This window comes from Alosa pseudoharengus, unplaced genomic scaffold (genome assembly GCF_046254945.1).
Source record: "Alosa pseudoharengus isolate Yale_2024_CS ecotype anadromous, Long Island Sound unplaced genomic scaffold, YU_APseudo_1.1 YU_APseudo_1.1_scf_21, whole genome shotgun sequence".
Classification (NCBI taxonomy): Eukaryota; Metazoa; Chordata; class Actinopteri; order Clupeiformes; family Clupeidae; genus Alosa; species Alosa pseudoharengus.
In genome coordinates, this window is record NW_027468674.1 from 20,514,265 (window position 1) to 20,530,804 (window position 16,540).

Here is a 16,540-nt window from a genome sequence, read left to right on the forward strand (position 1 = left end):
TCGGGGTTCGAACCGGCAACCCTCCGGTTACAAGTCCGAAGCGCTAACCAGTAGGCCACGGCTGCCCCAACACTAGACATTTAGATTTGCTTATTTGGCAATGGGGCACTGCACTGTAGAACAATGTGGCACGGCATGTCTGGAGTTGAAGATGTATCCAAAAAAGGACAAGCATTTTCAACAAGGAAATTTCACTGTCACATCTGCACAGGCTAGATGCTAAAATTCCACAATTATAACAGAAAGTAATGAGAAACATTTCCCACCTGCCCCTAATGAGAAAGGACGGGGACTTCATTTCAAACAATAAACAGAATTCTCAGACAGGTTCCTGAATGTTGTTATTAGCCCACCACAGCAACCAGATGTAAGCTTTGCATGCCTTTCTGTCTCCTAGGCTTTTTTTAATGAACAAAATCTATTGACAAAGTTCTGCTCTAGTGTTATTGCTTTGGCTTTTATTAGGCTGATATGATTTTAAATAATGTATAATCATTCTTTTATTTTGTTCAACTTTTCATTTTGACTGTGCATAAAATTATCTCACCCCTCTTGTTGTACATCCCGTTTTAAACACATAGTACTGTCTCTTTCTTTATCATTTCAGGGAAACATTTATTTTCCTTTTCAGATCCCATAGAGAAAAAAAAGAAGTATTGTTTAATAATTGCAAACAACTGTTAGTATTCACATACAGACACACACCAAGATACTCTGTAGATTCTAAGGATTATATTTGATTGTCACAAAACGCTATACACAATACAGAACTTGTATTTGATTCATAAAAACACTGCTGCTCAGATTCCAGGAACTGTATTTGATTCTTTGCAGCCGCTGGGAGGCAAAAAGGACTAACCATTCAGGGCCAAATTATCTCCACTCTCCCACCAATTAAATGGTAAATGAAATGGCGGTGATGGGGTGAGAACAATGTCACACTTTTCTTTCTCTTTTTTCATTTCCTTTACCTGGACAAGGGGCTAGTTTGCATATGAGGACGGTTTCTGGCTTTTCTCCCTCACACTGACCACTGCTGTTGTCCATGGCACGGCAAACAACCTGCCTTTGCTGAATGCCTTCACCACAGGTGACCGAGCACTGTAGGAGAAACACACACACACACACACACACACACACACACACACACACACAAATACACATACACACATGAGAGATCATATGAGGACCAGTGGACACAACACGTCTTTATTATCTCCAAGGAGCAATTAGTTGCTCAGCTAGCAGTTAGAAACAAGCTCTTAGAGAACAGCTATGCATACACCACACCAAATATTTGCTGGTATTTGACCCAAACCAGCAAATAAAACAGGTTAAAAAAACTCAATAAACAAGGATAAAACATTTCCATATTTTCAAGTGGGGTCAATATTAATATCCAATGAAAGTGCATGAACTGGTGGGCTTTTGCACAGACTACATCAGTAAGCGGTTCAAAGGTTAACTGGCTTTCGATTGTTGTCCCTAGACAATAACACCTTGAACAGTCAGACCATTAACTCATTGAATGCCAAGCTGTTTTCGGAAGCTTTGTCCTAGAGTGCCAGCAATCTAGACCATTGTTGATGATTTTTGTACAGCCACAGCATATTCTATGTTATAGCTATGAACACGTACAATGGCTCGTTTGAAAGGTGCAAACCGTGTATTTCTACACGCCTCTGTTCCTGAGAAATCCCAAGCTAAACAGTGGCTAGTTTTCATCAAAATCCCTGTTTTTTTTCTATAAATGGAGATATTCCGTCTTTTATGAGTCACTATCACCGACATATTCGGCACTCTGGCAAGGGCGTGCCCTCTTGCAAGCGCGACTCGGCCTACCACCCACTCCGCTAGGCCCGGCTCGTGGTGGAGATGGAACTCCCTCCTCAGCACGGTGTTCAGTCACTCCTTGTAATGTTTTTGACCTGTCGTGGTCAGAGTCATCTTATCTTAGTAGAAAGGTGGACTCATCCAGCGTTGTCTGGCGAAAACGCACCTGCTGCAATATGTTTTTCTTCGACTTTTTCATTTCTCCCTTCAGCACCTGAGAAGTGTTTCTGGGAAGAGATCTAACGAGACCTGCCACCTAGTGATAAACCCACGAAAATAAATTACCTGATTTTGACCTAGCGTGCATGTCACTGATAGGCTAATCAGTGACTGATTTGAAACAAAGCGGCAACCATCAAAAGCCGAGTTAAGATCAAACGTCCAGATAAAATGTCCAGATCTTGCGTTTTCATGAGTTTTCGATCGTCATATATTTCATTTCCATTCATCACAGAGTTCCCAAAATCACATATAAGGTGTGTTAGAGTGTCTAGTTTCGTAATTAAAAAAAAAAGCTAAAAACGTAATATTACGTTTTTGGTACTCAACGCATGGGAAGGAAAAACGTAATATTACGTTTTTGGCACTCAATGAGTTAATAACAGCAGGGGGCTGCTTTCTAAAATGAATCATCATCTCCTTGGATTTGAACATATTTATGTCCAGGAAAGAGTGGAGCCATGCTGTATTTTGCTGTCACAGTGTCATCAGCATGTCTGCCTTCATAAATTTCACTGTCACTCGTGTGTAGAAAACAAACAGGAGCGGTGCGAGGACACAACCCTGGGTGGGGAGTCGGTGGAGGATAAGAGCATCAGATAAAACGTCATGTGAACTTTGGCTTTGGCAGTATCCATGGCTGCAATCCTTCCAGAAGATTTCACATGCAGTGCATGATTGGATTGAAATCGCACTTCCACTCAACACAAAGGCTATGCACAAATGGATACACACACACACACGAATGGATCACACACACAAGCACTGCTGCACTTCACTGCTGCACTTGCCGAATCCTTTTTTGTGCCTAACGACTAAACAATCGCACTGCTGTTTGAAAAGAAGAGCACCTTGTAAAGAGCGAACGAAAAGGATCTGCGTGAATTAGTGAAGCCATCCTTATACAGTACATAGCCTACACTTCTGTCCCTCCCCTGACTGTAAAGCACTGTTATTATGTATGCATGTACAGCTGGAGATTATGGGCAGATGGAAGAAACGATGATACGGATGGGAGGACAGACAATGAAAGCCAGAACGTATAGAATCTCTCATGCACAATAGAACTCCTCCTTTTCATGGCGACCGTGATGACAACTAGTACAACTAATAAGCACGGAATGCATCTTAAACCTGTACTTTATTTAACAGAACTGGTACCGGCAAATATAGAACAACACATGTCACCGGCGGCCCTAAGTAACCTCCATATCGAGCACAGATCATGGCATCATTATAAAGAGCAATGTACCTTCTGCTGCTTCTAAATCTGTTACAGGTAAGAGGAGTTACAAGAAGAATGGAGGGGGTGAGTGAAAATGGAGGGAGAGAGGGACGGAGGGAGAGGGGGAAAAGGAGAAATGAGTGGAGAGGGAGTGAAGGGAGCACTGGTGGAGCTGAAGCTGAGATAACCAAGTTAGGGGGAGAGAGAGATCCGTGTGTGTATGTGTGTGTGTGTGTGTGTGTGTTCGTGTGTGTGTGTGAGAGAGAGAGAGAGAGAGAGAGAGTTTGTTTGCGTGTGTGCATGTAGAAGCAGATGGGCTCCCCCTATTAAGTCAGGTTCTGCTCAAGGTTTCTTCCTGGAGTTTTTCCTTGCCACAGTTGCCATATGGCGTGCTTGTAGGGGGTTAAGGGTTAAGGCTGCCAGTCTTCTGGTCGTTGTGTTGCTTAAATGTCTGTATATAAAGTCATATAACCACAACACATACTAAGAACATACTAAGGACAACTCTCTCTCTCCCACTTACTTCCTGTCACTCTTCACTGTCCTGAAAAAAACATGCATGGATGGAAAGAGTAAAAGTATAAGTATATATACAGTACTCTTTTGATCCGGTGAGGGAAATTTGGTCTCTGCATTTATCCCAATCCATGAATTAGTGATCACAGCACACAGTGAACACACAGTGAGGTGAAGCACACACTAATCCCGGCACAGTGAGCTGCCTGCAACAACAGCGGCGCTCGGGGAGCAGTGAGGGGTTAGGTGCCTTGCTCAAGGGCACTTCAGCTGTGCCTACTGGTCGGGGTTTGAACCGGCAACCCTCCGGTTACAAGTCCGAAGCGCTAACCAGTAGGCCACGGCTGCCCTAAAAATACACTATAAGACTTATAAATTCCACTTTACCCTGATGCATGACAAGTATAGTGGCTAATGGGTGACAAGTGAGTGATTCTCAGCCTACAGTCTTTTAAAAGGTGCATTAAGCCATTTTTGCTGTCAGAAAGAAAAGTAACTTCTTTATCTAACTTCTATATCCAAAAAGATATGACAGTATAATTCTAAAGATTAGGATCATAATTACGATCATTATAGGAGAAGGTGGCCTAGCTTTTCTTGCATCTATTTGTCTAATTTCTTTGTGTCTGTCATTTCTTAATTACTGCTTCAGATATTTCAGAGACAAGAAAATGTAAACCAAAGAATAACAATGAACTGGCACCAAATACGCATTTAGTTTGGCCAGGTTGCATTTAAATGCCAAACGGCCAAACATCAAAAAGTTAAAGGTCAAAAGTATCACACTTAGACAGTTAAACACACCAGTACTTAGTTTGTGTATGCGTGTGTGTGTGTGTGTGTGTGCGTGCGTGTGTGTGTGTGTGTGTGTATGTGTGTGTGTGTGTGTGTGTGTGCGTGCGTGTTTGTGTGTATGTGTGTGTGTGTGTGCGTGCGTGTGTGTGTGTGAGTATGTGTGTGTGTGTGCGTATGTGTGTGTGAGTATGTATATGTTTGTGTGTGAGTACGTATATGTTTATATGTGTGTGTGTGTGTGTGTGTGTGTGTGTGTGTGTGGCTCTCTGTCTGTCTCTCTTTATGTGTGTGTTTATGTATGTATGTCTAAGTGTGCACGTGCGTATGTGTATGTTTGTGTGTGTGTTAGTGTGCGTACATGTGTGTGTGTGTGTGTGTGCTATGGGGAGGACCCTTACCTGTGACCAGGCGCCGGTCCTCCAGGGTGCGGGGCAGGCGGAGATGTTGCACGCGCGGCGAGCTTCGGGCCGCTCCTCGGCGCAGTACTTGGTGTGGACGCTGCGACTGGTGCCGTTGAGCAGGGCCTGCGTGCACGTCACCACTCGGGACTGGTAACCTGCCTTCCCACAGGTCTTACTGCAGGGGCTCCACTCCTCAACCACCCACCTGAAACACACACACACACACACACACACACACACACACACACACACACACACACACACACACACACACACACACACATAAACCAACCAATAAATCAAACATGACCATCTGTCAGAAAAATAGATTGATAAGACAGTTTCTTAACTTTCTTAACTTATATTAACCTGTGTCTTTTTTCCCATCTTGTGTCTTTGTGTATCTTGTGCTATTTATGTGTACATGACTGCGAGACAAGCTTCCCTTTGGGAAAATAAAGTTAACTGAACTGAACACACAGAAAGAGAGACAAACACACACACACACACACACACACACACACACACACATACAATGTCAAATGGATGGAAAGAGTAAAAATACACTACAAGATGTATAAATAATCCACTTTACCCTGATGTATGACAAGTGTGGTAGCTTATGGGTGACTAGTGTGTGATTCTCAGCCTACAGTTTTTTAAAAGGTGCATTAAGCCATGCTTGCTGTCAGAAAGAAAAGTATCGTAAAAGCACCAACTTTCGCCCCTTTTGTTCGAAAATTCTAAAAGAAAGATGTTTTTTAATACCTCAAAATAACATTTGATAAATTAACCATACATTTTTTAGTAGCCATAGGTGTGTAGATTTGAACAAAATCTGGGTTGTTTCTTAACGGGAGCATTTACTGCCTTAAAAATCCGATTTTGTTTACCGTGCTCGGAGTTTGGTGCTGGGCTAGTGGATGTCTTATTTCCGCCCACTCACTCGGCACATCAACGCTTACATCAAGAATTCTTGTTGCAAAGTCAAAATTCCACTGAAGCACCAAGCGGATTTGTACACGCAGCGTTACAACACTGTTTGCAGCTCTTTGAGTCACGGTAAAATTTCATTTTTGGTACAGTACATAGGTAATTTAGACACATTATGGGGTCTGTGCTTGTGTTTCTTTAGGAATCCGCCTTCTTGGTTTGTATAGAAATGAATATTAAATGACACATACATGTAAAAGGCCGGAAATAGGGTGACGTTCCAATAACTTCTATATCTAACTTCTATATCCATAAAGATATGACAGTATAATTGTAAAGATTAGGATCATAATTAATTACGATCAGTAAAGGAGAATGTGGCCTAGCTTTTCCTGCATCTATTTGTCTAATTTCTTTGTGTCTGTCATTTCTCAATTACTGCTTCACATGTTTCAGAGTCAAGAAAATGTAAAAAAATGAATAAACTATCACTAAACACATATTTTTGGACAGGTTGCATTTAAATACCTAACAGGGCCAAAAATATCGCACTCAGACAGTTAAACACACGTTTGTGTTATGCAATAAATACACCCCGTCCAAGCACTTTCTGCCTGGAGATGAGATGACCGTGGTGCTGGACTCACTTAGGCTGACTGCATTCCTGGACATTGCAGCGTTTCCGTATGGGCTTGGGTTTCTTGCCCAGCTCACAGAAGTTGCGGTGCACCAGTCGGCTGTCGCTTTTCCTTCTGCAGCCGTACTTAGTGTACTGGACACCTGACGAACGGTTCACAAGATGACCATGGATGAATAGGCATGGTTAATTACAAGGGACACAAAAATAGCAATTCTAATAAATGAGGAGAGAGTGGTCATTATACACTCGCACACAACACACACACAGCACAGATTGCACACACACACATTCACACACGCAAACATGCACACACACACACACACACACACAGACAGACAGAGAGAGAGAGAGAGACAAACACGCATGCACATACAGACACACCCACACACACACAAACACGCGTATGTACACGTGCACACACACATACACACAGACAATCATGCACACACACACACACACACACACACACACACACACACACACACACTCACACTCCAGTGTTTCCCACAGAATTAAATTTTATTTGTGGTGGTAGGTTTGCAGAATTAACCTGAATGCAACAGTTTTTAACAAATTAGTGCAGTATGGTTATGATTCTAACCAGATTTAAGCACAATTTAGTACAACCAGGAAAATCATTGTGTGGTGGTCAATATTGATATTGTGGAGGGCCTCCACAAATAAGTCAATGTATAGGAAACACTGCACTCACACTCACACTCACACACACACTCACACACACACACACACAGTCACCAACCTCCTCCACAGGGTTTGGAGCACTGTGACCAGCTCTTCAGTGCCCATTCGTACGTGTCCAGTTCGGCCAGCAGTACGTTGTTATTGGTGATGACAGGCACCAGGTCCTCGTGTATGATGTACGTGTAGGTCAGGCTGATCTTAGCCTCCTCCTCCTGAGGGACCACCTGAGCACAGATACAAATATGTCTGTCAACAGAGGTCTACAACTACACACACACACACACACACACACACACACACAAACATTCACACAACAGAGATCTATAGCTATTACTGAAACGCCCGAAACACCTTCACACGTTTGCCCAGTAAACACAATAAAGACAGAGATGTGTAATATCATCCCGAGCACAGTAGGCTTAACACACACACACACACACACACACACACACACACACAATATCAACAATATCAAAATCAACACTCGACTTGTTTAGAGATTTATCTGTGATATTAAACTGCCTATGAAATGCACTACTTCATAATGGAGTATGTGTATTTAGTTAGTGTATTTAGTTTCTTACAAGCACAACAATGCCTTCATTGAGAGGCCCAATGGTTTTCAAAGACTCCTTGCCGGTGCCGACAGAATACTCCCACTCAAGTCCATCCTCAATGAACGTCTTGGACTTCACTTCATCACCCTTGGAGTTCAGGATGAAGTTGCCCGTCACCTGATTTTTCACAGCTTCCAGGAGTAAAAAAAAAACAGAGAGAGAGAGAGAGAGAGAGAGGGAGAGAGACAGTGAAAATGCAATCCATGATGTAAAATAAACCTATTGCATGCCCCTTCAATCTTGTTCTATTGCATAGCCCTTCAGTCTTTGCGAGAGCGAAATGCAAAACAAGCTGCCGGCGCTAAAGCTCCTTGGCTCCAAGACGAGGGACAGTGGAAAGGTGAGCCAGTTCACAGGAACTCCTCCAGGAGTACCGGCAGGATGGAGAGCGCACTGTGAAATCTGAAGTCCATTCCTGAGGTTCCGCATTAATGCCACTGCTCCTCAGCTTCGAAGGAAATGGACGCTGGCCATCCTCAGAGGAGCTGGCACACAGGGACACTATGGATTCTGCAGCTCATACCTAAACATTAACCCTGCACCAGAGCAGCACAGGGACACTATGGATTCTGCAGCGAATACCTCAGGGTTCCCACTCTAAGTCAAATGTAAAATTCCATGACTTTTCCCTGACAAAAAAAAAAAGAATTTCCATGACTTTACTATTTACTAACGTATAGCGTTAAAGAATATTTTACTTTTTAGAGTGAGAGATGAATAAATGGGCATTGAATAATCAAAGTTGGGATACTCAAGGAAGCAGTAAAGCAAATTACCAGTTCTGCGTGGAAATATTTGTATTAATGTATTTTGGCAAGTAAATGTTAAACTGCTACAACAAAATTCCCTGATATTCTATGACTTTGCTCAAAAATTATAAAATTCCCTGACTTTCCATGTCTGGAATAGACTTTCCAAAATTCCATGATATTCCAGAAATTCCATGACCCGTGGGAACCCTGATACCTTAACATTAACCCTGCACCAGGGTAGCACAGGGACACTATGGATTCTGCAGCACATACCTTAACATTAACCCTGCACCAGTGTAGCCTCTGGGCTGGATAAATATTGATTCAAGGACGGTTTCATTGTGCAACTAAGCAGTGAGAAATGTAACATTATTTGACGCGGGGTGATTTGGGGTGATTGGTGTGATCGTGTAAGGTCTGTGAAGTGATAGCAACAGGCTATGCACATACTATATACAGACTATACACAAACACACACACCCTTGCCTTTTTATGCAATGTCCTGTAAGGCCCCGAAACCCCAGTTATATTCTGGGCTGTTTCTCATGATCTACAAATAAAGGCTACATTTGACACATATCAAAATAATGAGCCCAACATTGCTACAGTGGCCTCACCGAATTAGGGGCAGTCGTGGGTCCAAAACAGTCCATCACTGTCAAAACCGTGCCACAAAAAGATCACAGATCTTTCTTGTCTTTGCCTTTTCCTTGCCTTTCCTTGCCTTTCTCCCCTTTCCCCTTTCAGGCACAATGAGATGGAATGGAATATTACAGAGAAAAGCTGTATAACTCCCTGTGAAAGTGTAAGGCTCGGCTGACGATCTTCAAAGCTAATTGGTGTCAACGGATGGGCAGTTCTGTAGATTATACATGATGCCTCATCTCTGCCTGCCCACCACCGTCACCCATTCCCCTGTTCAAACTCACCAATTATGTGTGGGGAGGTCTCGTTCTCCTCGATAAGGATGTGACGTGCTCCCACTGGGATGTCAAACATTTTCAGCATGCCTGACGCCGAGAGGTGACAGAGAGAGAGGGGGGTGGAAAGGATATGTGAAAGGTGCAAGGAAGAGTGACCATAGTATATCATCAAAGAGACAGTTATTGGCACACACGCACGAGTAGCATTTCATCACAGACACGCTTATTGGCATTGCTATAACTGCACACACACACACACACAGATACACACATGCAGACACACAAACACACACACACACACACACACAGATACACACAGATACACACACACACACACACACACACACACACACACAAACACAAAAGCACTGTTGGACCCTGCTCTTTTCTCTCCATCATAAATATAAAAGGATGGCAAATTGTGGGCTACAGTGACAGAGAAAATGAGAATAGGAGAATAGAGGCTGACTCAAAATGAACAAGATGCTACTAATAATGGACCTTCCCACAGCATGTTATGCCTCTCCCCTACCCAAGCGGATTTCCTCTCAGTCTGAAAGCGCTAATAGGTAATCTAACTACTGTCAGGCCATTTGGCAAATCAAAAGCCATGGCTGTGCAATGCGCACTCACATACAACACTTTCCTGCTTAGATGCCAATTAGATAATACATTTCAACAAATTGGTTTAAATCAATAGCAAAGACTAACGTTTGATGAGGGTTTGTGTGTGTGCTCCTTCACCCTCTCCACATGATTGGTGCGGTGGAACCACCTTTGGTTTAAATCAATGTTCTTGATTATGAGAGCTGCGTTTTAACTAGTCTGCCACGACACAAGTCACACGAGTCCTATCACTGATTTCACAATGAGCAATCAGTGAATAAGTAGGCTAATGAGCGCTAGCATTTAGCATTCAGCTAAACAACAATGCCATTGATAGGTTACATTTGCTAGGCAGAGTAGCTCTGCTATAAAATCGTTGATCTAGATGTTCTAGTTGTTCTAGACAGAGGTTCTAAGTGCTGCTTCTGTCTCCCTGTACCACATTCCCTTTTTTAGTACCTGGTCCCCTGCTCCAAGCACACCTTTTTTTAGGTATCATCACTAGGCAGCATCACTACCTGAGACCTGTGGACATTCACGTTGTGGGTTGTTACCGTTACCTGTTTTCTTGGGGGTCTTGGTGAGCGTGAGCTTGACGGTTCGGCAATGCGAGTTGTCCCCACTGCACACGCCACATTTGTCCTCTTGTTTGTAGGAGCCCACCTCTTTATCACAGCCCACATGCTGAGAAAACAGAGAAAGAGAGAGACAGAGAGAGAGAGAGAGAAAGACAGAGAGAGAGAGAGAGAGAGAGAGAGAGAGAGAGAGAGAGAGAGAGAGAGAGAGCAGGTAAGGCAGCCATTTTCTAATCACCATGTTAACTGCCCAGGATTTGCACATAAGCCGTAAGGTGATGATGATGATGATGGTACACATGATAACTTTTTTCACAACTCCATTTCCTAGTGTTCTGATTGAATGCTCATGAAGAGTTGGCAACGGATAAATACAGATCTCCAGAGGAAATAATTGTCTATAGAAGAGTGTGTGGACAACATGGCTCAAAAATGTTGCCTGGCAACATTACTCAAAACCTTTTTTTCTGGCTGCCCTTTGTGAGACCACACTGAGGAACACAATGACAGACAGAGGGTGAAACTTGGCTGCGGTCGAAATCAGCCTTCGATTTTAAAGCTCGCAACTTGAGGCAATTTTCTCCCCCTCTACTCAAGGGCCGTGGTGTGATTTCACAGAGAAATAAATCAGAGTATGTGAATGAAAGAGAGCATGTGTGTGTGTGTGTGTGTGTGTGAGAGAGAGAGAGAGAGAGAGAGAGAGAAAGTTAATATGCATGTGTGTGAGAGAAAGTATGCATATTTTTATGAACATGTTGAGTGATTACAATATTGAAGCTGAATATGGAATTATGACAAAGTGCATACTGTAGTGTTGATGACGGTTGAATGTCCCTTTTAATGTCTGCTCCGCAGTGGGGCATTGATAATGTCCTAAACCGTCATTGACTTTCATTAAGTACTCGCCCTAAATAACTTCATGACTTAAAAAGCTCTAATGAGATCTGGTGGTCCCTTGTAAACAAGACCAGAATGTCTGACTCGAAGGCTCAAGACTTCACTGTCAATCTTTCACTGTCATTCTTTTTTTCATGGTGTGTGGTCATGGCAATGTGTTTAATTCAACTTACATATAAATACATATAATTTATACTCTCTGATAAATGTATAAACATATTTACCTTTGACATATGTTTGAGTTAATGTGTGTGTGTGTGTGTGTATGTTCCCTGTAATTTATATTTAGCCATGACATGTTGCCATTCTTCATTCAAGTAAGTCACAGAATTGACTTTAAAGCACTAGGCAACTGTTTGTTTATAAATCAGTAAATGGACCAGGACCTAAATACCTATCAGACATGCTTCAGCACCTTCTCGTCCTCTCAGGTCCCAGGTGAAAACATGTTAGTAAAACCTACTGTTAGAACTAAACATGGTGAAGCAGCTTTTAGCTGCTATGCGGCTCAGCTCTGGAACCAACTTTCGGATGACATCAAAAAGGCCCCAACTGTAGCCAGTTTTAAATCTAGACTTAAGACCAAACTGTTCTCAGATGCTTTCTGCTAACGGTGGTGAGTTACAAATTCTGAATCTACCTTGAATTCTACCTTGTCTTTTACAAGATACAAGGATACAAGGAAGTTTATTGTCACATGCATATAGTTACTGGAAGTAAGAAATGCAGTGAAATTATGTCTGGTGTCAGCCTATTTGTGCATTTATGGGGGGGAGGGGTAAAAAGTGCAGTAGAAGAGGGGTTTAGTAGATTAGTAGAAGTGGCAAGGGCTGCATAAGAAAGGTGGGGGAGGATTGGGATTGGGGGTGGGGCACCAACAAGGAGCACCCAAGAGCAACAGGGGCAAGAAAAAACTCCCTTACCAAGGAAGAAACCTTGGGCAGATCCACGGCTCAAGGGGCTAACCCAACTGCCAGGGGTCTTGGTGTGTGTGTTGGGGGGATGACAGGGGAGATGGGATAGTGTGCTGTGTATGTGGGGAGAGGGCAGTGTGCAGTTTTTGCTTATTAATTATTCTTTATTTTTAAATGATTTTACCCTGTGTGTTTTATGTTTTATTTTTTTTATTATTTATTATGACCTCTGTGTGTGAAATGGGCTATATAAGTAAAGTTGACTTGACTAATTGTTCTGCTCTTTCATAAACACATTTAATGGTACATCTTGTTACGTGCTATTTGTAGTCTGTCAGCAGCAGCTTAGCGTACCGGAAAAAAATCAGAGCGCACAATATGCTCTACAGGTCACTTGTATTTACTCGTATCATGTATTATATTATATTATATTATATTATATTATATTATATTATGTGTCCATTTATTCATTATTGCTGCAGCACGTTTGACACTGCATGCTCCCTATGCTGGCTGTGCTGTATAATATATGTACTACGGTATATAAGTTTCAGCCCGCAAGTGAGTTCATGAGCAATGTATTCCTTTCTGCTCAATGGTTCACCAGTTAGGTTAGTATTATAATTTAATAACATGAAAGAACCTATTTAAGAACCTCTGTGGATATAACTTTAACTATGGATGGGGTAATTATTTATGTTTACTTGTATGTAAATGTATGTGTGAGAGAGAGAGAGAGAGAGAGAGAAAGAGAGGCCGTGTGAGTGTATATGTGTATGTGTGTGAGAGACAGAAAGAGAGAGAGAGAGAAAGAGTGTGTGTGTGTGTGTGTGTGAGAGAGAGAGAAAGAGAGAGAGAGAGAGAGAGAGAGAGAGAGAGAGAGAGAGAGAGAGAGAGAGAGAGAGAGATAGTGTGTGACACATACCAAACACTCCCCGCGGGCGCAGACGCTGAAGGGATCGGTGTAGCTGCAGCGTGTGCCGTCGTGCATCACCTGGTTCATGAACACCACCTCACCCGTCTCCTTAGAGCGGCAGCTCAGCTCACACTTATGGGCCTCTGGAGGAGGGACACACACGCACACGCACACACACACACAGGAGCACAAGCTTGAACACACGATTCCATCAAGAGGACTGATGGACCATTTTGTTTTCCCACAGCCTTTTTGGCTAAGTTTTACTAACTCCACTATGTATTAAAGATATCATTAATAGTTATTTACTACTAATAGCTATTTATTGTCTTTATTTTCCTAGCTGTGATGTTCAATCACAGTTGTCTTGACGATAAGGTTAGGTGACAGCATTAAAGGAGCGATTTGTAGGATTGTTACCGAACGTTCTGTAGGCCAAAATCAAAACACTGGTGAACGTTCTCAAGACTACCAGACGCGAGCCTCTTCTGGGTTGCCAGATGTAATGAAGACTTAGCTAACGTTAGTTGACCTGCAGCTGCTTTAACGTTTCTCCAACCATGACACAGCTACACATTACGGAAACAGTGAAAACAAAAAATACCTCTCTAACCAACGTAACATATTTAGCTGAAGTTAGCGATACAGATGAAGTTTAGCCTAGGCTACCTGTTGTGGAGAAATATGGCCAGCTCTGCGTCAGACTTGATATTTTTCGTTTGACGAAGACGTCGCCTTCTCAGGAAGCTCCTCCGATGTCCACTTAATTTGTTTCTTGTTTTAATTTAGGAAATTATTAATATGCTATTCTAGAATTAATCATTTAAAACATAAACGAGAATTCCAAGATATTCCGCCCCGTAACTCATTTTTTTTCATGGGTTTTACGGGGTTTTACAGGTTATAGTAATGTTGTCAAATAAGCCATTACTTTAATTCATCGTGTTTCCTTACTCTCTGACAACATATGGTGATCATTTTTGGAATGGTTACAATTTATTTTCCATTATTTCCTACATACTGGTCCTTTAATGCTCATGTACAATACACCAAAGATTCTAGAACTCTCCCTATTTAGAATGGGAGGACGTTTCCACAAGGTAGGATAACTCGACAGGACACCGGCATAGAGCCTTGACCGGTCAGTTGAGAGGACGGCAGGGAAATGGGCAGGTAATGGGAAAGGACTCCCATTACCTGCCCATTTCCCAAGGTGGGATAGGACTAGGGGGTCCTCACCGTCCGGATGCTCGTAAGGCAACCAGGTGTGCTTGACGTTGTTGTGGTACTTGTTGCTGCGCTGGACACACTGCTGGGCACGGAAGTCCTCGTAGGGGCCAGCGCAGTCCTCTGGGTTGCATATCTGGTAGTCGAAGGTGGAGCCAGGGCAGTCACGGCCACCGTATGCAGGACTGCCGAAGGTGGACACACACATATGAGGGCAGAGAATGTGTGTGGTTACAAACTGTGTCTAGCATAATGACTTGCATAATGCAAAGACTTGCATAATGACAGGGGGTTATGCAACAATAACAAAGGTGTGGGGAGAGAATGTGCATGGTTACAAAATGTGGTCACACACACACACACACACACACACACACACACACACACACACACACACACACACACAATTCAAAGACCAGAAAAAAAAAAGAAAGGTGGTTGCAAGAATAGATATGTGAATGTGAATAGATATGTGCATATTTTTTTAAAACACACACACACACATAGAGAGAAATATAGACATACTGTACACCTGCACATGTACAAATATATAGCCAATGTGAGGACAAAGTTACTTGGATAAAGAACATAACAAAAACAAGAAAATTGCACAAACATGTTCAGAAAGAGCAATTATCACTATGGGTAGCCAGCTTGCAGAGGGACTTTGACTACCATCACAGATCACTTCCATAGAGCAAATGTAGCTCCAAAAGTTTAATATTTGCATTTGCTTGGTTATATAATAACAGTAGGACAGTGACTTCTCTAAAACGACTGCATTATGCCTTGCCTACTATTTGGTGAGGATTAGAAATGGGCTGTCTGTGGCTTGATTGCATTTAGCAGAGACTGTCATTTATGTGTGATTGGCTTAGGTTTGATTTGATGCCAAAAGGTTTGCTGGACCTCCACAGAAAATGTTACATAATGTGTTGTGTGTGTGTGTGTAACTGTGTAACTGTGTGTGCTTGCATGCATGCACGATTGCAAGTGTGTGTGTGTGTGTGTGTGTGTGTGTGTGTGTGTGTGTGTGTGTGTGTGTGTGTATGTATGTATGTATGTGTATGTGTGTATGTGTGTATGTGTGTGTGTGTATACATGTGCGTGTGAGTGCACATGTCTGTGAGTGTGTCTTTGTGTGTGTGTGCACATGTGTGTGTGTGTGTGTGTGTGTACATGTGCGTGTGAGTGCACATGTCTGTGAGGGTATGCATGTATGAGGACACATGAATTTGTATGTCTGTACATGTGGACGGAAACATGTGTATGTGTGTGTGCTGAAGATTGTTGCACTGCCTGCAAGTGTGTGTATGTGTGTGTGTACATGTGCCGTACATAGATGCATGCTACAGTATGTGTGTGTGTGTGTGTGTGTGTGTGTGTGTGTGTGTGTGTGTGTGTGTGTGTGTGTGTGTGTGTGTGTGTATGTGTGTGAGTGAGCTCATATAGCATGTTTACATGCTACATGTGTGTTTGTGTTTGTACTTGTGTGTGTGTGCATGTTTGTACATGTACAGTCTGTGAATGTGTGCTATGTGTGTGTGTGTGTGTGCGTGTGTGTGTGTGTGTGTGTGCGTGGGTGAGTGTAACGGAGGCGAACTGAGCTAGCATGCTAGTTGCCCATGTAAATCCTCACACCCCTAACCTTCAGAACGCTTCTAACCGCTGAGTTGGGAGCCTGGGCTTTTAGCTCAGTGGTTAGAGCGTTTGACTCCCATGCCGGTGTGTGTGGAGGTGGCGGGATCGAGGGCCGTGAGCGGCGGACGAATTACGACCTCGGTTACATGAGCACATATATGTTTACATGCTACCTGCGCGTGTGTGTGTGTGTGTGTGTGTGTGTGTG

At 42.8% G+C, this 16,540-nt stretch overlaps 1 protein-coding gene across 1 annotated transcript in view; it reads right to left on the reverse strand.

The window, feature by feature from the left end:
• adamts14 (ADAM metallopeptidase with thrombospondin type 1 motif, 14) overlaps positions 1-16,540 on the reverse strand; it is a 68,807-nt gene that overhangs the window by 4,055 nt on the left and 48,212 nt on the right. Inside the window, exons 12-20 of the mRNA XM_076298117.1 lie at positions 14,704-14,876; positions 13,474-13,607; positions 10,723-10,846; positions 9,563-9,643; positions 7,849-8,012; positions 7,323-7,488; positions 6,570-6,702; positions 4,987-5,194; positions 972-1,101 (exon numbers count right to left, since the gene is read on the reverse strand). Coding sequence (XP_076154232.1) covers positions 972-1,101; positions 4,987-5,194; positions 6,570-6,702; positions 7,323-7,488; positions 7,849-8,012; positions 9,563-9,643; positions 10,723-10,846; positions 13,474-13,607; positions 14,704-14,876 — 1,313 coding nt within the window. The remainder of the gene's footprint in view (positions 1-971; positions 1,102-4,986; positions 5,195-6,569; positions 6,703-7,322; positions 7,489-7,848; positions 8,013-9,562; positions 9,644-10,722; positions 10,847-13,473; positions 13,608-14,703; positions 14,877-16,540) is intronic.